This window comes from Pelophylax lessonae, assembly GCF_965119305.1.
Source record: "Pelophylax lessonae genome assembly, chromosome: 9".
Classification (NCBI taxonomy): Eukaryota; Metazoa; Chordata; class Amphibia; order Anura; family Ranidae; genus Pelophylax; species Pelophylax lessonae.
This window is the reverse complement of record NC_138776.1, coordinates 52,801,867-52,823,789: the sequence shown is the minus strand read 5'-3', so window position 1 is coordinate 52,823,789 and position 21,923 is coordinate 52,801,867. Positions and strand designations below refer to the sequence as shown.

Below are 21,923 nucleotides of genomic sequence, written 5' to 3'. Positions count from 1 at the left end.
AGAAGCCTGGCCAACAAGATGGGAGAGCTGCTGTTGTTGGAGGAGGACTTAGATTTTGTGGGGATAACTGAGACTTGGTTTGACAGCTCTCATGACTGGATGGCGACCATTCAGGGATATTCCCTTTATCGCAGAGATAGAGAGGGTAAAAAAGGAGGAGGGGTATGTCTGTATATTAAGAACAGTGTGCAGGTAAATATGAGGGATGATATTAATAATGGAGCTAAGGACGAGGCAGAATCCCTATGGGTAGAGCTTCAAAGGAAAGGCACAGTGGGGAAGGTAATATTGGGCGTATGCTATAGGCCCCCCAACCTGAGGGAAGAGGGGGAGGCGGACCTCATTTTACAGATAGGATTGGCAGCAAGGATGGGAAATGTCATTATAATGGGGGACTTTAATTATCCTGATATAGACTGGGCAGATGGAACCGCGCATTCGGCCAAGGCTAGGCAGGTCCTAAATATCTTGCAGGACAATTTCATGGGTCAGATGGTGAATGCACCGACAAGAAACAATGCGGTACTTGACCTACTGATTACCAACAATACACACCTGCTCACGGATATAGAAATACGGGAGAACTTAGGAAACAGTGACCATAGGTCAATACGTTTCAGTATTAATTATAGTAATAGGAAGCAGAGGGGTAATTTAAGGACGCTGAATTTCAAAAGAGCCAATTTCCCAAAACTGCTCTCGCTGCTAGAAAATATCAAATGGGATAGAACCCTGGGAACAAAGAACACGGAGGAAAAATGGGAGTGCTTCAAGAGCATACTTAACAAGGGGATTGACCAGTGCATTCCAAAGGGAAATAAATTTAAAAGAGCAAAATTAAACCCTGGGTGGCTTAACTCCAACATAAAAATGCATATTAGTGCTAAAGGAAAGGCTTTCAAAAAATACAAGGCTGAGGGGTCATTGGCAGCATTTAAGCATTACAAAGAGTGTAATAAGAAATGTAAAGATGAATTTAGGGCGGCTAAAATAGAACACGAGAGACATATAGCGGAAGAGAGTAAAAAGAACCCCAAGAAGTTCTTTAAGTATATAAACAGTAAGAAAGCGAGGTCAGAACACATTGGCCCCATAAAAGATGACAAAGGAAATATGGCCACTGAGGACAGGGAAAAGGCAGAAGTGTTAAATAATTTCTTCTCTTCAGTCTTCACAAAAGAATCGGGGGGCTACACGAACCCCGCTTGTAAGGCCAATCTAAACAACACACCTCAGGAAGTGCCGTCATGGCTAACAGAAGACAGACTTAGAACTAAACTTGAGAAACTTAACATAAATAAATCACCGGGACCGGATGGCTTGCACCCGAGGGTTCTTAAAGAGCTCAGCCAGGTGATTGCCAGACCATTATTCTTGATCTTTAAGGATAGTTCACAGACAGGTATGGTGCCAGCAGATTGGAAAAAGGCCAACGTAGTACCAATATTTAAAAAGGGGCCGAGGTGTATCCCGGGTAACTATAGACCTGTCAGCCTAACATCTGTAGTCTGCAAGATTTTTGGAGGGGATGTTAAGGGACCACATACAAGACTTTAGTAATGAAAACAATATAATTAGTAGTAATCAGCATGGATTTATGAAAAATCGTTCTTGCCAAACCAATCTATTAACCTTCTACGATGAAGTGAGCTGCCATCTAGATAAAGGTAAGCCAGTGGATGTGGTGTATCTGGACTTTGCAAAGGCCTTTGACACCGTTCCCCACAAACGCTTACTGTACAAACTAAGGAAGGTAGGTATGGACCATAAGGTGAGTACCTGGATAGAGAACTGGCTCCAGGGGAGAGTCCAGAGGGTGGTGATTAATGAGGAGTACTCGGATTGGGTGGGGGTGGAAAGTGGGGTCCCCCAGGGTTCTGTCCTGGGGCCAATCCTGTTTAATTTATTCATAAATGATCTAGAGGAGGGGATATCTAGTACAATCTCAGTATTTGCGGACGATACTAAACTAAGCATGCCAATATCTTCTATGCAGGATGTGGAAACCTTACAAGCGGACCTAAACAAAATAACGGGGTGGGCAACTACATGGCAGATGAGGTTTAATGTTGATAAATGTAAAGTAATGTACTTGGGGGCCAGAAACCAGAAAGCAAGCTACTCACTAGGGGGGGAACCTCTGGGGGAGTCTAGGATGGAAAAAGACTTGGGGGTACTGGTAGACAACAGGCTTGGCAGTGGCATGCAATGCCAAGCAGCTGCAAGCAAAGCCAACAGAATATTGGGATGTATAAAAAAGGGGATTCACTCCAGAAATAAAGAGATTATTCTCCCGCTCTACAAGACTCTGGTCCGGCCACATCTGGAGTATGCTGTCCAGTTCTGGGCACCGGTCCTCAGGAAGGATGTGCTGGAATTGGAAAGAGTCCAGAGAAGGGCAACAAAAATAATTAGGGGAATGGAGGACATCGGCTATGAGGAAAGACTACAAGCATTGAACCTATTCTCTCTGGAGAAGAGACGATTGAGGGGGGATATGATATCAATGTAGAAATACTGTACTGGCGACCCTAGCATAAGGAACAAACTATTCAGAGTAAGGAAATACAACAAGACACGTGGCCACTCACTAAAACTAGAGGAAAGGCGGTTTAACCTTAAAATGCGTAAGGGGTTCTTCACTGTAAGGGCGGTAAGGATGTGGAATTCTCTTCCACAAGCAGTCGTATCAGCGGGGAGCATCGATAGTTTCAAAAAACTATTGGATGGACACCTTAAAGACCACAACATACAGGGGTATACAATGTACGGTTAAAAGCAAACACACACACACATCATAGGTTGAACTGGATGGACTTGTGTCTTTTTTCAGCCTCACTAACTATGTAACTATGTAACCAACATACAGGACAAGAGAAGTTGTACTTTGCAGAGTTCATATATACAGAATAAGAACAGATACTGAGAATTACACCAAGCATACAGGACAAGAGAAGTGGTACTGTGCAGAGTCCATACATACAGAGTAAGAACAGATACTGAGAATTACACCCAGCGTATAGGACAGAAGTGGTACTGTGCAGAGTCTATATAAACAGAATAAGGACAGAAGCTGAGAATTAGACCCAGCATACAGGAAAAGGGAAGTGGTACTGTGCAGAGTCCACACAAACACAATAGGAACAGATACTGAGAATTACACCCAACATACAAGACAAGAGGAGTAGTACTGTGCAGAGTTCATACATACAGAATAAAGATAAATACTGAGAATTACACCCAGCATACAGGACAAGGGAAGTGGTACTGTGCAGAGTCTATACATACAGAATAAGAACAGATACTGAGAATTACACCCGGCATACAGGACAAGGGAAGTGGTACTGTGCAGAGTCTATACATACAGAATAAGAACAGATACTGAGAATTACACCCGACATACAAGACAAGAGGAGTTGTACTGTGCAGAGTTCATACATACAGAATAAGAACAGATACTGAGAATTATACCTGACATACAAGATAAGAGAGGTAGTACTGTGCAAAGTTCATACATACAGAATAAAGATAAATACTGAGAATTACACCCAGCATACAGGACAAGGGAAGTGGTACTGTGCAGAGTCTATACGTACATACAAAATAAGAACAGATACTGAGAATTACACCCAGCATACAAGACAAGAAGAGTTGTACTGTGCAGAGTCCATACATACAGAATAAGAACCGATAATGAGAATTACACCCAGCATACAGGACGAGAAGTTGTACTGTGCAAAGTTCATACATACAGAATAAGAACAGATACTGAGAATTGCACACAGCACAAGAGAAGTTGTACTTTGCAGAGTTCATACATACAGAATAAGAAGAGATACTGAGAATTACACCCAGCATACAGGACAGAAGTGTCACCTGTATATTTCTCTATGCAGTAATTCTATTCTGTGCAGCTGTTCATTTTTGATATTTTAAAGGGAGAGGAATTGACGCTTTTGGACCAGGAATATTGTCCTTGCATTTGGAAGGAGTGACGGACACCCTTGAAACATTTTCAAACCTGTTTGGCAATGCTTGGAATGTTTTTGGTTCAGAGCTGATTGTTTATACGGAACTGATCTCATCGGTGGAGTCATTGGAAAGATGGGAAAGTGTTATATTTAGTTTCCCTGATCGATGACCCCGCAGATCCTGTGTACACACGTCATGTGCTATCTGTGAAATAAAACATGCAGGTCTTCTGTCATTTCCCTGCTCAGCCTGTCATTTTATCCAGGAAGAGAAAGAAGGTGGGGGAGGGGCGGGGGGAGTTTATTATGGTCCAGACTTCAAAGAATTATATTTTTGTCTTTTTTTTCTCTTTGTTTCTCCTCCGGCTTTGAACTGATTTTCTGACTTTGACTGGAAATTTAGACTTGAAAGTGTGATTTTTTTCGCATAGTCTGGTTACAGACGAAATCTGGGCACAAAAACTTTCATTGAAATAGATTTCTCAATAGCCACAAAGGATATAAATTCACTATAAATTCTCAGATATCACTGTGCTATACATAACTTGTGCAAAGAGCAGAGCTATGGGAAGGGTCCATCAGGCTCCACCCTCCACATTCTGCCCACAGAAATCTACAGGAGGGGGCGGAGACAAGACCAGTCACCCTGCACAAGGAGAGAGCATAGCAGTGAGAGGTCTAAAAGTGTGAATGGGCCCTGAGTGAGGCTGCCTATCCCTCCTAGGGGCCAAAAGGGAGGTGGTTCAGGGATCTGACAAGAGTTTGACTTTTTCTTTAAAATACCACATTTGTTTGTATGTATGCATGTATGTATGTATGTATGTATGTATGTGTATATATATATATATATATATATGTGTATGTATATATATATATATATATATATATATATATATATATATATATATATATATATATATATATACGGTTTTGCCTAGATGTTCGCAAATTCTGGACAGACACCTTCCATGTTCTTTCCACTCTTACGAAGACCACTATTTCCCTGTGCTAGCACCGTTGAATAAACGCCAGCCTATGGTAACGCAAGCGCAATTCAAGTACTACAAGTACGATCACATCCATGCAGACTATTGTGAAAGATTGGAAGTCTCCTTGAAGTCAAAAACTGAATTACCCAAGCCCTGATTCATAGCAAGATTGAAGCAACCCTATTATATAAAGTACCTAAACATATAGCTGTTTGGCAACCATGGATGGACTACTTCCTGCCGCCAACCCAAGAAAGACCATGTATCCCCCATTTCCCACCCCTTACCCTCCTCCCCATTCTTCCAAATCCCCCATTTCCCACCCCTTACCCTCCTCTCCATTCTTCCAAATTCCCATCATTTTAATTTTTACCTCTTAACCTGGACTTATGTAACTGTATTACGTTTAACAACTTTTACTCCAAGAATAAGAATATATTGTTCTAATACTCAACAATTCCAAAATCACCCAACTACCTAGGAATACATCATTCTAGTACAGTGATATATATATATATATATATATATATATATATATATATATATATATAATTATATTATATTATATTTCTGAATTGTTTTGATTGTGAATGACTTTGTATGTAATTTTGTATTTTGGACAGTGTAACTCATTTTCTTTTCTTAATATGAAAAATCCCATTTTCATAAGGAATTTGATAAGAAAAGGCTGTGTTTGATCTGCCTTTGCCTGCTCTCAATAGGACACACTGCATCTAAAGAAATGGAGCGTAAAGCAAAGCAGGTCAAACAGCTTCTGAACTGGTACTGCTTAAGTAAAATCCTATGGGACTTTGCTAACCTGTGTTTGACATGCATTTAAAATGCAAGGAAATGCTAGTTAACATAAGCACTATAAGAGGACCTGATGATAGGGGTCTAGAACTAGGTTTTTAAACAGGAATCAGGGCTCCTGTGTAGCTTCCACATATGTGCCGAGGCGATTGATGAATGGGACCATGTTATAGCAGTTCAGTTGGAAAATATTTAAACAAGGCATAAGCAAGTGACTGATTTCAAGCTGCTAGGAGTGGTAATGGGTTGCTCAGGCATGTTTTACTAAAATGCACGGAAATGTGCATGGTGCTGCAGAGCCATTCATTCTTAAGGGCGCCCCAATGCACCTGCATTTTAGTGCATTGTGGTACACTGCCTTTCAAAAAAGGGTACATGCACTTTTTTGGTGCAGTTTAGTGCACTAGGGAGCCCATTCAATTAAATGGCTTGTAATTGTTGTCAAATAAAATTTGACAGGAGCAGCCAGCATCTGAAGCAGCTGTCCATGGTAACCAATCAACTTCTTTTTTTCCATGCACTGATACTCCAGATTCTATCTGCTGAATTTTTGATAAAGGAGTGGTAATGGGTGCCTCAGGCATGCCACAGCACCCATTATCGCCCTAGTGAAATCTCCCTGAGAGCAGGTCTTTACATTGCAGTTCCAAGGAGAAAAGTGAAGAGTTACAAGTATATTACTGTCACCATCAGATGAGGACTGTGAGTTTTAAATGTTAGAGAGGCCAAAAAAAAGAAGGCTATATATTATATATCCCTTCCTGTTATTCTTGGGAACATATCTGCCTATGTGTGGTCAAACAAATGTCTGCTTTGCCCCAATTTTACCTTGGTTGGGAGTTTCCCACAGAATTCTACCTATAACTTACTTTGCTAGACTGAGTGGAGTTGTCCTTTAAAGGATAATGTTATTAGATAGGCATGAATTTTTGTTAGGATGCTGAGAGTGGAGAATGGTGTTGGCTATGTGCAGCTGACATAGTGAATAACAAGTTCTATTGTGTTTCCATCGCAGGGTCAGGAGAGAGTACAGTTGTCTGCGGTCAAAGCTGAATCTCCAGAGGGGTACTATGAGGAGGCCGAACCCTATGACGCATCTGTTAACGGTACCCAGTTTTTTACTTTCTATGTGATAAATCTGTGATATCTGTGATATCTGAGGTCTGTCCTCTGGAGTCAACATTGATTTTTTTTTAGTTTAAATATTGTTTATGAAAATTAGTTTATTTGCATGAAATTGTTAACACTAGGTAACAATGGCACCTCTTTCACTATAGGATGCTTTCACCAGGTGATCCTGTAGCCAGTGGCACACTTTCTGTCCCAGGAGAAGCAGCGTTGTCATCCTAGGACAGGAAGTGTGTTACAACTACAGAACACCTCTCCCCATCTCCAAAACGTGGGAGTGTTTTCTAGTCTTCAGAGAGAGCTGAGAACAGTTTAACTAATCAGCACACGCAGAGAGCACAGCGAAGTTATCAGCTCAACAAGATCAACAGGTATTTTTTTTGCACTTTTCAAAACCGATATATAACAGAACACCTTCAATTAGATATTTAACAGACCAAAGGGGAGCAAATAAGAGAAATTCACGTACACTGCAATTGTTCTCTACGATGTATAGGGCCAGGTTTATGTTATCACAAACAGAATCTAGTAGACGTTGATAAGGGACTCTGGGCAGAGTCAGCAGTGTTCATATATGTTCACTTCCCGATGGTAAATGTCATTGTGCCAGGTCTGTGCTGTCATATTATAAGCGGGTGCTTAAATTGTGTTCACAAGTCACCAACCAGAGCTCAGGGCTGTCAGTGTTATTTGGTGCATCGGTGAAGGACACCAGTCTGTCAGGGATGAATATTTACTTCTAGAGAAAATAACTTCATTTAAAGGGATACTAAAGATAGTTTTCTTCGCTGAATTGTTCCTAGCAGTAGAAAATGCAAATACAGTGCCTTGAAAAAGTATTCATACCCCTTGCAATTTTCCACTTTGTTATGTTACAATTAAAAACGTAAATGTATTTTATGTGATAGACCAACACAAAGTGGCACATAATTGTGAAGTGGAATGAAAAATGATAAATGGTTTTCAACATAAATATGTGAAAAGTGTGGCGTGCATTTGTATTCACCCCCCTAAGTGAATACTTTGTGGAACCACCTTTAACTGAAAGTCTTTTTTGGGTTGTCTTTACCAACTTTGCACATCTAGAGTGAAATTGTTGCCAGTTCTTCTTTGCAAAATAGCTCAAGCTCTGTCAGATTGGATGGTGAGCAAGCGTGAACAGCAATTTTCAAGTCTTGCCACAGATTGTCAATTGGATTTAGGCCTGAACTTTGACTACCCATTCCAACACACAAATGTGCTTTGATCTAAACCATTCCATTCTGGCTGTATGTTTCGGATTGTTGTCCTGCTGGAAGGTGAACCTCCGTCCCAGTCTCAAGTCTTTTGCAGACTCTAACAGGTTTTCTTGCCCTGAAGATTGCCCTGTATTTGGTTCCATCCATCTTCCCATCAACTCTGACCAGCTTCCCTGTCCTTGCTGAAGGAATTATCCCTACAACATGATGCTGCCACCACCATGTTTCAGGGTGGGGATGGTGTGTTCAGGGTGATGTGCAGTGTTAGTTTTACGTCACACATAGCATTTTGCTTTTAGGCCAAAAAGTTCAATTTTGGTCTCCTCTGACCACAGCACCTTTTCCCACATGTTTGCTGTGTCCACCAGATGTGGTATAAGAAGACAAGTCGGCAGAGGCAGTGGGATGCTTTGGCCAATGTCCTGCTGGGAAAATTTGGGTCCTGCCATTCAAGTGGTTGATAATTAAAGTGGTCCTAAAGCCTCAAAGTAAAAAGCCTTCTGTGCTGTAGGAGCCCCCCCTCCCCTTAATCTTTCCTGAGCCCGATCCAATCCAGAGATGTGCACAAGAGCAGTGGCTCCCACTAATGTCAATCAAATGCTGTGACGAGGGAGTGGGGGGCAGGGCCGAGTTGCCCAGTCTGTGTCAATAGATGCAGACTGGGCGGTTTGGGAGCTAGCCCACATGGGAAGTGGCTTTACCTGGGAGCACTCGCCGAAGAGGAGGGCACTGAAGCACTGGCTGGGGACCCCAGAAAAGAAGGATCGGGGCTTCTCCGTGCAAAACCATTGCACAGAACAGGTAAGTATGACATGTTTGTTATTTTAGTTTTTAAAAAAAACTAAGGTTTAATATCACTGTTAGAGGTTGTCTACATTTGTTCTCCATGGTCCCGCTGTACATATCCTCCCTCTCTTGCTCGCTGCTGAGTTAGACTATGGACTATGGGACATGTAGTCTGCATAGAGCAGTGTACAGGACCGCAACTACCATGCACTGCTTGTTCCTTAAAAAGGCAAGTGAGGGGAAAAGGAGTGATTCGGTAGCTATTGGAGGATGTTACAAGAAGACAGAAAATACATGAGGAAATTAAAGTGATATTAAAGGCATTTTTTTATTTTATTTATACTAAACATGTCATACTTACCTGCTTTGTGCAACAGATTTGCACAGAGCAGCCCAGATCCAACTCTTCTCTGGTCCCCCGCCGGCGCTCCTGGCCCCTCCCTCCTGCCTAGTATCCCCAGAGCAAAAAGCTTGCTATGGGGGCACCTGAGCCACGGCTGTGTCTCCATTCAGACACAGAGCCGCAGCTCGGCCCCGCCCCTTCTATCCTCATTGGCTCACTGGCTGTGTTTGACCGAGGAGGGAGAGTCCCCGAACTGCTGCTGCACACAGGTTTTTTTACCTTCATAAATAGAATGCATAAAAGGAAAAAAAACCATCAACCTTTAGAACTACTTTAATTTCCCACTTGCCGACCGCCCGCTGCAGATATACTGGGGCAAGCTGGCTCGGCAGCGCGAATCGCCGTACGCAAACATGGGGGACGCGCGCACCGATTCGCGAGAGGGGAAGCTGATCTGTGGGGCCAGCGGGCGTGATTACTCCCGGGGAGACAGAACGGGGGTCTGCTGTTGTAAACACGGCAGACCGTTGTTCTGTCAGTTATCATCACAGGGATCCCTTCCTATTTTGATCCAACAAGCCCATCCCCCACACAGAAAACACCCCCTAGGCTCACACATAACCCTCTGATTGCCCTTGGGTTAACCCCTTTCCCTGCCAGTGTCACTAGTACAGTAACAGTGCATATTTTTAGCACTGATTAATGTAGTAATGTCACTGGTCCCCCAAAAAGTGTCAAAAATGTCAGTTAGGGGTCCGATCTGTCCAGTGGAATGTCGCAGTCCCGCTAAAAATTCGCTGATTGTCGTCATTACTAGTAAAAAAATAAATAAATAAAAATAAATGACATAAATCTTTCCCCTAGTTTGTTGACGTGATAACTTTTGCACAAACCAATCAAAATATACTTATTGGGATTTTTTTACCAAAAATATATAGCAGAATACAAATTGGCCTAAAAGAATTTTCTCTAGCGCTCATCGACAGACGTAGTCCTCGGTGATACACCACCTTCGGGTTATGTTACCTCCGCAGGAGCAGGACTAGACAGGAAATTAAAAAGCTCTGGCCACACCCTAGGGGCAGTCCCAGAGGGTATATCCTCTCTCTCTCTGCCTCAGCAAATCAGTTATTTTCTGTCTAGTTAGGAGTAAGGACCTAGATACCTTGCTGGGATCTTAGGTCCTGGCAAGAATTTTTTTCTAAAAGGATTTTTGGACAGCTTTTTTTCTCCAGTGTTCCTGTGAGATCTTCAAGCAAGAAAGCTGAACTGGGCGACGGGCTGGATGTTGAGATCCGGTGGTCACCCCAGTTCAGCCTACGAGCGCGTGCAGGCCATAGCTCCGCGCTGGGTCGGCCGCGACAAAGTCCCATTAAAAGGACTGAACCCGCGAGTTAAACGTCTCGCTGAAACGCCAAAGACCATGAGTCACGGCGTCCGTATCGGTCGACAGCCCTCCCGCCCCGGTGGAGAGGGGTACTGTCAGGAGTTGGTGCCCGCCTGGTTCCGGTATGGTGAGTAGTATGTTCCCCCTTTTTCCCTGATGGGTTTTGTGGTGAACGCGGGCCCCTCTCTGTATGGTAAGAAAGAGTTCTTTCTATCCTATAACATGTCACAAATCCTCCTACTTTGAGTGTGATTTTATGTATGCAAAAAGCCAGGAGACTTGGTTTGGGAGCTAACAATCTATTGTATACATGTTTTAAAGATGTAATCTGTGGCATTCTGGGAATCTTATGGGTTAAGTATAAGCTACCTACCAGTCAGAAGCCATGGACATGTAGACTGCCTTCCAAGTCAGATCTCCAGCTAATAGCAGGCCTCCCGAACGGCCATGCGGTCCGCCAGGGCCGGTACCGCCAACCACGCCATATCCCCATGCAGAGAGAGTGTTGTGTGCCTGCAGCACACCGCTAGTCAGCAGGCCGCCGCCATTTTTTTTGCTGGATCGCACGAGCCGCCATTTTGGCGTAGCCTCGTGTCTCCAGCATGGGGGCGGCCATGTTTGAGGTGATTCTACACCTCGTGGAGCTTGGGGGAGGCGCCGGAAGGCGTGCAGAGGGGCGGAGCCGCCTCCTTTCTTCCTGGGCAGCCAGCCAAAAGACTTCCTGTTTGTCTAAGACAGCGCTGTAAGCTGTTGCAGTTCAACTCTGAACATCAAGTGGTGAGCCTGGGGGTCTATCTCTCTCTCTCTCGATCGATAGGGATCCCTAGCAGGTAACACTAAGGGGTTTTTTTGTGGCGCTGAGGGTCAAAAAAAAAAAAAAAAAAAAAGTTTTTTCTTTACTTTGAATTATATCATCCAGGAAGTAACTGGAGTTATTATGGACCCTGCCACACATATTCCCCCACCTGTTTCCCTCGAGGGGGCCTCGGGACCCGCCGGTGCACAGAGTATAGAGTCATTTACAGCAATTATGGAGTCTATGGTGGCTCGGGTGGAGGCGGCCTGTCAGGGACGGGGGTCAAGGAAGCGACCCCCGCCTACCCCTATACTATCTGACACCTCTGACTCTGATTCAGAGATGGTCACTGCAGTTGCAGGTTCCTCTGCAAGGGCTGTTATCCCAGGTAAAGCCCCCTCAGACAGTGAGGAGGACGCTTCTTCTCCTGCTATAATTCAGGAAGAAGCATTGGTGGACGCACTAGTTGTGGCAGTGCAAGAAACCTTAAAACTTGAGGCTTTACCGGCAGAGGCAACTGAAACAGAGAGGCCTTTTGGGACTAATAAGCCCATCAAGACGGCGAAGGCTTTTCCTGTACCTAAATGTTTTGGTAATCAGATTAAAGGAGAATGGGAGCATTCTAAACGTACCTTTACTATTTCCAAGCGTATTGCTAGACGCTATCCGTTTGAGGAATCCTTCATTAAGAAATGGACGGTACCACCAGTCGTGGATCCGCCTATTTCCAGGCTGAATAAAGCCACGGTTATTCCAGTGGAGGACACTTCGTCCTTTAAGGATCCGGTGGATCGAAAGATAGAAGCGGAGTCCCGCACTATCTTTTCTCTGATAGGGTCAGCATTTAGACCAGTAATCGTTATTGGTCTAGTTTCCCAGACACTTACGGAATGGGCGAAAATGGTACGCCAAGACCTTAGGGGAAAAGATATTCCCCAGGAGACATCTGATTTGATGGAACAGATCATACAAGGGCTACGGTTTATCTGTGACGCAGCCTTGGACACTACTCCCTTGTTAGGGCATGCATCTAAGTTAGCAGTGATCCTCAGACGTGTGCTGTGGTTAAAATGCTGGTCAGCTGACCTAGGTTCCAAAAAGACTTTGACCAATCTCCCTTTCCAGGGAAATCGTCTATTTGGAGCCAACCTAGATGAAATCATTAAGGATGCCACCGGGGGCAAGAGTACTTTTTTGCCACAGGCTGCAAAAGCTAAGGGACCTCGCAACAAGCGAGGACCTTTCTTTACCGCCCATAAAGGGCGCCCGGCTGGTACTCCCGGGAAAGGCAAGACTCCTCCAGGAGGGTTCAAGAAGGGCTGGTTGGACAAGCAGAGGACCAACCCAGCCAAACCCGAAGTAAAGGAGTACACAGCCTGAAGGTGCGCCCCCACCCGATTTCAGGGTGGGGGGACGTTTTCACCGGTATTCAGGACATTAGATCGAGCATCAACCACTACTACCGGTGCGATTCTTCCCTTCCAACATTTAAGTACAGGAAGCGGTAGTTACCGTTCCCTGTATAGATCTTTTCCTTTACCTTTTCCTAAGATTAGTCCCGATACCTCACAGGAATCGGATCTGATTGACCAGATAGGCCAAGTAGCCTCTAGTCGGGTGACTTCGGTCCCTGAGGTTCAACCAGAAAAGATCACCTTTCCTGATAACTATCAGGTATCTGATAAATGTGTGGGAACAGAAAACGACCAGACTTTCTCGGATGGTCGGGGCCAGATAGCTCTAGGGACGCCTGGTTCAGATCCAATCAGCGCCAGTGGTCCTAGAAATTCTAGGCTGGCCTCTTCAAGCCGGCCTGGCCGACTTGGACATGTTAGTCGCAGACGTTCCGTGGGAACTTCGTCTCAGGGAGTGTCTGTAGTCTCAAGGACCTATTTACCTTCGTGCTTTACAGTCGCTGGTTTTAATGGCCTGGCCATTGAGACCCAAGTACTGAAGGACAGAGGTTTGTCTACTTCAGTCATTCCTACCCTTATTAAAGCAAGGAAAGCGACTTCCAGCAAAGTCTATTATCACACATGGAAGACTTATATTGCGTGGTGCGAATCTTTAGGATTTCCTCCACGTACCTATTCGGTGTCTCGAATATTGGCCTTTTTGCAACAAGGGGTTGAGCAGAAGCTAGCCTTGAGCACCATCAAGGGTCAAGTTTCAGCATTAGCAATCTTCTTTCAGAAACCTTTAGCTACCAAATCCTTGGTGCGGAATTTCATCCAGGGGGTGCGGCACCTGGCTCCTCCAGTCCGCGCGCCCTTACCGCCCTGGGATCTTAATTTGGTTTTGTCGGTTCTACAGAAACCTCCCTTTGAAAACATCAGGGAGATTCCCTTGCTTACTTTATCCCAGAAGGTGGTCTTCTTGGTGGCTATTACTTCTGCTCGCAGGGTGTCAGAACTGGCTGCATTATCATGCCAGTCCCCATACCTAGTGATTCATAGGGATAAGGTAGTACTTCATCCTAAGCCATCTTTTCTTCCTAAGGTGGTTTCAGATTTTCATCTGAATGAAGATATTGTACTACCTTCCTTGTGTCCTCAGCCCAAGCATCATCGGGAACATGCGTTGCATTCCTTGGATGTGGTTCGGGCAATCAGGGTATACCTGAAAGCTACGGAATCATTCCGTAAGACGGATTCACTTTTTGTGATCACGGATGGCCCCAGAAAGGGTTTGCCTGCATCTGCCGCGACCATTGCCAAATGGATTAGACAAACGGTGGTACAGGCTTATTCTATTAAGGGTCAGAGTCCTCCGTTCCCTGTTAGGGCGCACTCCACTCGAGCGCTCAGTACTTCCTGGGCCTTTCGCCATCAGGCGTCAGTGGTCCAGGTATGTAAGGCGGCCACTTGGTCGTCGGTACATACCTTTACTAAATTCTATAAAATTGATGTGACGGCATCGGCGGATGCCTCATTTGGTCGCAAGGTTTTGCAGGCCGCAATTTGAGGAGACCGGTGGTCTACCTCGAGGGTTTTTTTCTGTTTGAAAATTTTTTTGTTGAGTCTCATCATTAAGGATGAGCATTGTAAACTTCTAGTTGGCACCGGTTGGGCCTTCTAGATTGGGATTTGATTTCCATTTTCCCACCCCTCAGTTGTGATACTGCTCTGGGACGTCCCGAAGGTGGTGTATCACCGAGGACTACGTCTGTCGATGAGCGCTAGAGAAAAATGGATTTTTGTAAAATCTTACCGTAAAATCCTTTTCTCTTAGCTCATCGACAGACGTAGTCCCCGCCCCTCTGTTTTGGAGTTGGGTTGGGTTAAATTCTCTAAGCACTGCTTTTTCACATAACTGATTTGCTGAGGCAGAGAGAGAGAGGATATACCCTCTGGGACTGCCCCTAGGGTGTGGCCAGAGCTTTTTAATTTCCTGTCTAGTCCTGCTCCTGCGGAGGTAACATAACCCGAAGGTGGTGTATCACCGAGGACTACGTCTGTCGATGAGCTAAGAGAAAAGGATTTTACGGTAAGATTTTACAAAAATCCATTTTTTACATTTTTTTGGGGACTGTTATATAGGAGTAAGGGAAAAATATATTGTTTTGTTTTTATTTCAGAATTGTCGCTCTTTTTTTGTTTATAGCGCAAAAAATAAAAATCGCACAGGTGATCAAATACCACCGAAATAAAGCTCTATTTGTGGGAGAAAAAGAACATCAGCTTTATTTAGGTACAGCGTCGCACGACCGCGTAATTGTCTGTTAAAATAGCGCAGTGCCGAATTGCAAAAAATGTGCTGGTCATTAAGGGGGGTAAAACCTTCCGAGAAATAGATTTCAGGGCGGTTCAGTAGAAGATGATGATGGAGAAGATATTGGATGTGATGATAATGATGACCGGCCATAGAACTGGTGTGGTTTGTGGATTGCGGTGACTCTACCTAATAATAAATATATGTGTATGATAGTGGGCGTGGGGGGGATTACAGAGCCGCTCGCCTCTCTATAAACTGTGCGGTTTGAAGTCAATTTTGTCTCTGCGCCTCTGCTCGCCGCGGTGGGGGGACGCACACATAATCCGCGTTTCTCTTCCTCCATGAAGGTTTTTGTTCCACCTTCGAGGCTCGCCATTGACAACTCCTTTCTCCTTTCATCTCGCAGCTTCCTGTTTGCAGAGACATTTCGTGTTGCGGGTTTTATAGTGAACACACTTTCATGTCTCTTCTTAAAGCTGAATGCCATGCACAGCTCTGTAATCCCATTAAGGCCCCTTTCACACTTGTGCGATTTGGGACTGCAAAATCGCAAGACAAGTCGTTCTCCATTATTTCCAATGAGCCCCGTTCATATCTGTGTGACTTGAAGTCGCACTGACTTCGAAGTAGTCCCTGCACTATTTTGGCACGATTTTGATGCGTTTTGAGGTCCAAAGGCATTCAAGCCCAGTCAAACTTGCATCAAAATTGTGGCAAAATTGTGCGACTTTAAAGTCACACAAGTGTTAAAGGGGCCTTAAAGTAGAATCTCATATAATCATTAGATCTAAACACTGGCCTTCCCAGTTGTACCGGCTCCTCTCCTGTACTGAAATGGCTTACTCTGATTTCACTGCACACTGTGAGCTTCTCACAATGTGCATTAGAAGATGCAGCAAGTCAGATAGATCCCGCCTCATTTCCTGGCTGGAGGACGTTCCGCATCATTCAGCCCTTTCCTCCCCAGTATTACTGTCCTTGGCCCGCCCCTTTCATTCATTGGATTTCAGTTCTGTCTATCATGGAGGCTCAACTACACATGTGGATGTTACCTTGGGAGGTCTGCAGCCTGCCTAGGAATGCCCACTCCTGCAGACTGACAACCACCCATCAAGGCATAGCTTATATCAGGGCTATGGGGTCTTCAGAGGAGTACTGAGGCAGGGCGATGTGATGCTATTTACAGCACTCTGCAAGCCCCTCCCACCAGCTTTGATCTGCCTGCATTGTATAGAGAAGCAGAGAGACCCAGAATTAAAAGAAGTCATGTAATGAAACAAAAAAGGTTTTATTTAAAACTGCCATTGGCAGGTTAATGAGGGAAAGTGGGGCAAAAGTGGCAAGACTGGCAGACTTGCATTAAAGCGTAACTCCACTTTTGTGGGGGGGGAAAAACATTCCCCTCTGGGTGATCTCTGTACATTGCAAGGATTATACCAACCTTTGTTGCAGATTCCTACCTTTTGTTATTCTGAAGAAATCATTGTTTGTGCCTCTGTGCTGAGTGGGAGAAATGGGAGTGGTTTCATAATTATCAATCAGCTGTGCAGCTGCAGAGCACTAATGAGGAAAGCTGCTGGCCCTGCATCCCTTTAGACGTGTTCCTATTGGGAATATCTCACCAAAAATGACATTTTTGTTGCAGGGGATGCCAGAAATCTGACTTGTATCTTAGTGCAGACTTCTGGGAAAATTGGTGAGCCAATCACACAAGCAGGAAATGATATTTCTGGGGGTGTGGTCAGTATAAATTCTGTGTACAGAACTCCTCCAGTATGGTTGAATTTGCATCGGATTCGGACACAACACGCACAGGACCCTTTTTTGGGTCCGTAGCAGAATCGAATCACATGGTGGTTCACACCTATGCAATCAGATTCATGTCTGAACTGACAGTTCGTACTGCGATATGAGAACTGATCTGGGGATGTCGTTAACTTTGTATTGACACCCCCAGTGATTCGAACGGTGTGAACTGCCTGCGAATTGAATGCAATGCGGGAACCCGCAGAGGATTCTTCGCAGGGTTCCCGCATCACATATGTGTGATCTGGGACTAAGTCTCTAGGCCAGTGATGGCGAACCTTGACACCACAGATGGAACTGCATTTCCTATGATGCTCAATAACAGTGCTGAATGCATGAGCATCATGGGAAATGTAGTTCTAAAACATCTGGGGTGCCAAGGTTCGCCATCACTTCCCTAGGCTGAGATGACATCATCAGTCTGCTGCAGGCAGGAGGAAGCATTTCCTCAGTCTCTCCTCTCCCCCCCCCCCCCCCCCCCAGTGATCACACTGCAACATTGTATCAAGTCCCAAGATGAGAGGCTGCAGCAGTGGCTGATCTGTGTCAGACATTTGCAAACAGAGTTTGTTATTTCATATACGTATCTGTAACTGAAAACTATGCCTTCTTGTGCACTTCTGCTTTTAGTTTGCTGTGTGTTCATCATGAACAATAAAACAGGATACAGCCCAAAGAAACTGGCAGGTGAATGTTTGAACTAGAACCTGAGCTAGATTTAGTCTTTGATGGAGTGTGGAAGGATTAGAGCCTCTGCCAGGTTTTTATTGGTGTCCCCGCTGGGGGAGATTCAGCCTCTCTATTTGTCCTGATGACCATTGTCACAGAGACAGAAAGCAATGGAAAATCTAACATCAGTTTGTCACCAGAACAGGTATGGAGGGGAAATCTTCCAGTAAGGTCCGCATTCCGTTGTGGACCGTGCTCTGCTCAGCGGGGGATCGATCCGCTGAGTCGGCGGATGACAGCTCTGTCTCCGCACTGTGTGCGGAGAGGGAGGTGTCAGAGCCCCGCTGCTCTCTATGGGGAATCGGATGAGAGCGGACCGCCTGTCCGCTCTCATCCGATCCGACGGTTTCCATCCGTCCGGATTTCACGGACAGGATCGGATACGGATGGCAGCGGGTGTCAGCGGACATGTCACCGCTGACATCCGCTGCTCCATAGGGCTGAATGGGGCATCCGATCAGATCCGCCTAAAAATCTGACAGGCGGATCTGATCGGAACACCCGTGTGAAAGAGCCCTAAAGGATAATTCCAGGCACATCTAAAAGACCCAAATTAATCACTTCCCGACCCGCTGCAGTACATATACTGAGACAGGGCGCCTCCTACCCGTATGTTGCTGCCTGTTTCCTGGTTTTGGGCACAGTGGGAGATTGTCAGCAGATCCAGGCCAGGGATTCATAGTTGGGACCGGCTGATCGGCTTTGTCCAATCACAGCCCAGAGCCCTGTGTTGATCGTCAACACAGGGCTCTGAACAGAGGGAACAATTGCTTTTGTTTCTTTTCCTCTAGCTGCAGGCATCACTCCAGTACAGCACTTTCCCGAAATATCGGCAATATCGGTCACCTTGGTGGCCGATTCCGATATATCAAGGAAAGTGCAGATCGGCCCTCGATATATCGGCTTTGCCGATAATTGGCTTCAAGTCGCAGCAACTTCAAAGTAGTCCCTGCACTTCTTTGGTCCGACTTTGATGTGACTTGAGATCCATAGACCTCAAGATTACACAGGCATTGCTTCAAGACGCATCGAAGTCACGGCAGTCGCGCTGGAAAGTAGCGTGATTTTCAGGTCGTAAAAGTGTAAAAGGGGCCTTAGCCACACAAATAACCCTTTGATCAACCTAGATGTTAACCCCTTCCCAGCCAGTGTCAGTACAGTGACAGTGCATATTATTCGCACTGATCACTGTATTAGTGCTTCTGGTGATGTCAGTGGCAGTTGGATAGTTCCCCCTTTGCCAGCGTCAGTTAGTGTCGGATTTCTCACTGCACTATCACAGTCCCACTACTACTACTACTACTACTACTACTACTACTACTACTGATGGCGACAATTACTAGAAAAGAAAAAAAGGATTCCAGTATATATCTCATAGTTTGTAGATACTATAACTTTAACGCAAAATATACACTTTTTGGGATTCGATGAGGATTCTGTCACTTCCGGTTTCAGTTCTGTGTTTACCTGGCTGTTAATGCCCAGTAAAGCAGCCAATCAGACCAATCGGATTGAGTCTGATTGCCTGCATTGAAGGCCAGAAGAGAGATCTGGGGTCTAAAAGACCCCAGATGTCTCCATAAAGAGGACCTTTCACAACCCGTTCTATTACAAGGGAAGTTGTTCATCTCTTGTAATAGCAACAAAGTTGATTACAAACATAAAAATAAAGGTACAATGTTAAAGAAAAAAGTAAATTAAAAAAATGTTTTTTAAAGTTCCCCCGCTCCCCTGTGCTCACACGCAAATGCGAACTCCCACGTAGGTCCCGCACGCATAGGTAAACCGGAATCGTACCACACATGTGAGGTATTGCTGCGAACGTCCAAGTTAAAGTGTTGCCTATGGAGATTTTCAATTTGGCGCCATTCCACAGGCGGACACAATTTTTTATTTTTTTCCAATAATTTTTTTTATTAAAATGTATTATTTTTTTTATACAAAACACACATAAACAAATACAAAGACTGATAGAGGTTACCAAAAAGAGATAAAATAACAAAATGTGAGCATAATCACATGAAAATACAAAATGCAAAGAGTTACCCCACATGTAGCTGTTATTACTGGCAGACGCAATTTTAAAGCGTGACAGGTTTGGTATCTATTTACTCGCCCTAACATCATCTTTTATATTTTATCAAACAATTTGGTGTTCTATTGTGTTTTTGTGCATTCAATTCCCTAAAAGTGTATTTTTTCACAAAAAATGTGCATTTGAAAAACCACTGTGCAAATATCGGGTGAAATAAAAATATGCAACACCCACCATTTTATTCTCTAGGGCCTAAAAAATCTATAATGTAGTTTCCTAGCAAAACAAAAAGAAAAAAAAATATGTTTTTTTACATGTAGTAGAGGCATGTCAGAATTAATACAGCTTTCATAAAACAATATGAATATTATAATATGAATAACAATGTATAACATATAATTCTATAGTACATTGGACAGTAATGGGTGCTCAACCTGTGGCTTTTGCGGGACTACAAATCCCATCAGGCATCGCAAGCTACTGATTTGTTACAAGCATGACTCCCAAAGGCAGTGGCATGATGGGATTTGTAGTTTCGCAACAGCTGGAGGGCCGCAGGTTGAGCGCTCTACTTCAAGGTTGTGTTGGAAGTTTCTATAGACTTTATGACAAGCGAATTGAAGGCGACACTCTTATTCTTCTTGCACTGTAACGCTATCTTGTTCTGTATTTGTGGTTTTCACCTTTTCCTGTTGAATGACACCCAAACAATAATAATCTTCTTTAGTGCCGGTTCACATTAGTGCGATCACAGAGATTGTATGTAATTCGAAGCGCACTGCTCCTAAAATTACATGCGATCTCTGTGTGGTGCAAATTCAGCCATACAGTTTGTATGGCTGAATTCGCACCGCAATCGCACTGAAACACGCATAGGACCCTTTTTTTTGATCCGCAGCAGAATCTGATCGCATGGTGGTTCACACTAGTGCGATCCGATTCTGTGCAAACTTTCAGATCGCACTGCGATATGCGATCTGATCTGGGGGTGTCGTTAACTTTTATTTGACACCCCAGCGTATCACATATTGCAGTGTGAACTGCCAGGGGTGCGGATGCGATGCGGGAACACGCTGTATATTCGCAGCGTTCCCGCATCGCAGAAATGTGAACCGGCACTTAACCACTTCAAGACCAGGCCTATTTTTGACACTTGTTTACAAGTTAAAATCAGTATTTTTTGCTAGAAAATTACTTAGAATCCCCGAACATTATAAATATATTGCAACATTTTATGTCACATGGTAACATGTTATTGGCACAGCGGTCTTTCAAACGCAATTTTTTGGGGAAAAACATAAACTTCACTGAATTTAAAAAAAGGAAACAGTAAAGTTAACCCAATTTTTTTGTATGATGATGTTTACACCGAGTAAATAGATACCGAACATATTATGCTTTAAAATTGCACACACTCGTTGAATGGCGACAAACTACAGTACCTAAAAATCTCCATAGGCGACGCTTTAAATTTTTTAACGTTCACCAGTTTAGAGTTACAGAGTAGTTCTTTAGCTAGAATTATTGCTCTCCCTCGAACAATTTTGGCGATATATCATAGGTATGATTTGAATGCTGTTTACATATGCAGGCACAACTTACGTATGCGTTTTTTTTGGTGCACGAGCACGCGGGCACTGGTGCTTTAAAAAAAAAAAAAAAACATTTGTAAATTATTTTTACACTGTTCCTAAGAAAAAAAAAATCTGATCACTTTTATTGCTGTCACAAGAAATGTAAACATCCCTTGTGACAGTAATAGGTACTCTTTATGGAGGGATCGGGGGTCTAAAAGATCCCCGATCCCTCCACTGCACTTTAAAGTATTAAAAATGCCAAAATCTGCATTTATAAATACCATAGGATTTTTTTAAAATCAGCGGCGTTGGCTGTCGAGTAAACCGGAGGTGACGTCATTTCCAGGGTTTCTACATCGGAGACCCGATCAGAGCCGATTTCGGCTTTGTTTGGGACTCCCACCAGCCGGCGGAAGTGGCGGCTTGTTGCTCGGGTCTCCCAGTGGGACGGGAGACCCGGGCGGAGTGGCAGAAGGCGGTGGGAGCGGCGGACGTTCCCTCCCGCTGCTTGTGATAACGGCCGAGCGCTTATTTAGCCGCATCGGTTGTTATCACATGAAAGCCAACCGTCCACTCTAAAAGAAAAAGGTACCATGGTGATGCCTCTGGCT

At 44.3% G+C, this 21,923-nt stretch overlaps 1 protein-coding gene across 2 annotated transcripts in view; it reads left to right on the top strand.

Annotated features, from left to right (window-relative positions):
* The window catches only part of AFAP1L2 (actin filament associated protein 1 like 2), a 190,050-nt gene that overhangs the window by 111,864 nt on the left and 56,263 nt on the right, over window positions 1–21,923 (top strand). For both annotated transcript variants that reach the window (XM_082267950.1, XM_082267951.1), the window contains exon 5: window positions 6,789–6,879. In XM_082267950.1, the coding sequence (XP_082124076.1) occupies window positions 6,789–6,879 (91 nt within the window). The remainder of the gene's footprint in view (window positions 1–6,788; window positions 6,880–21,923) is intronic.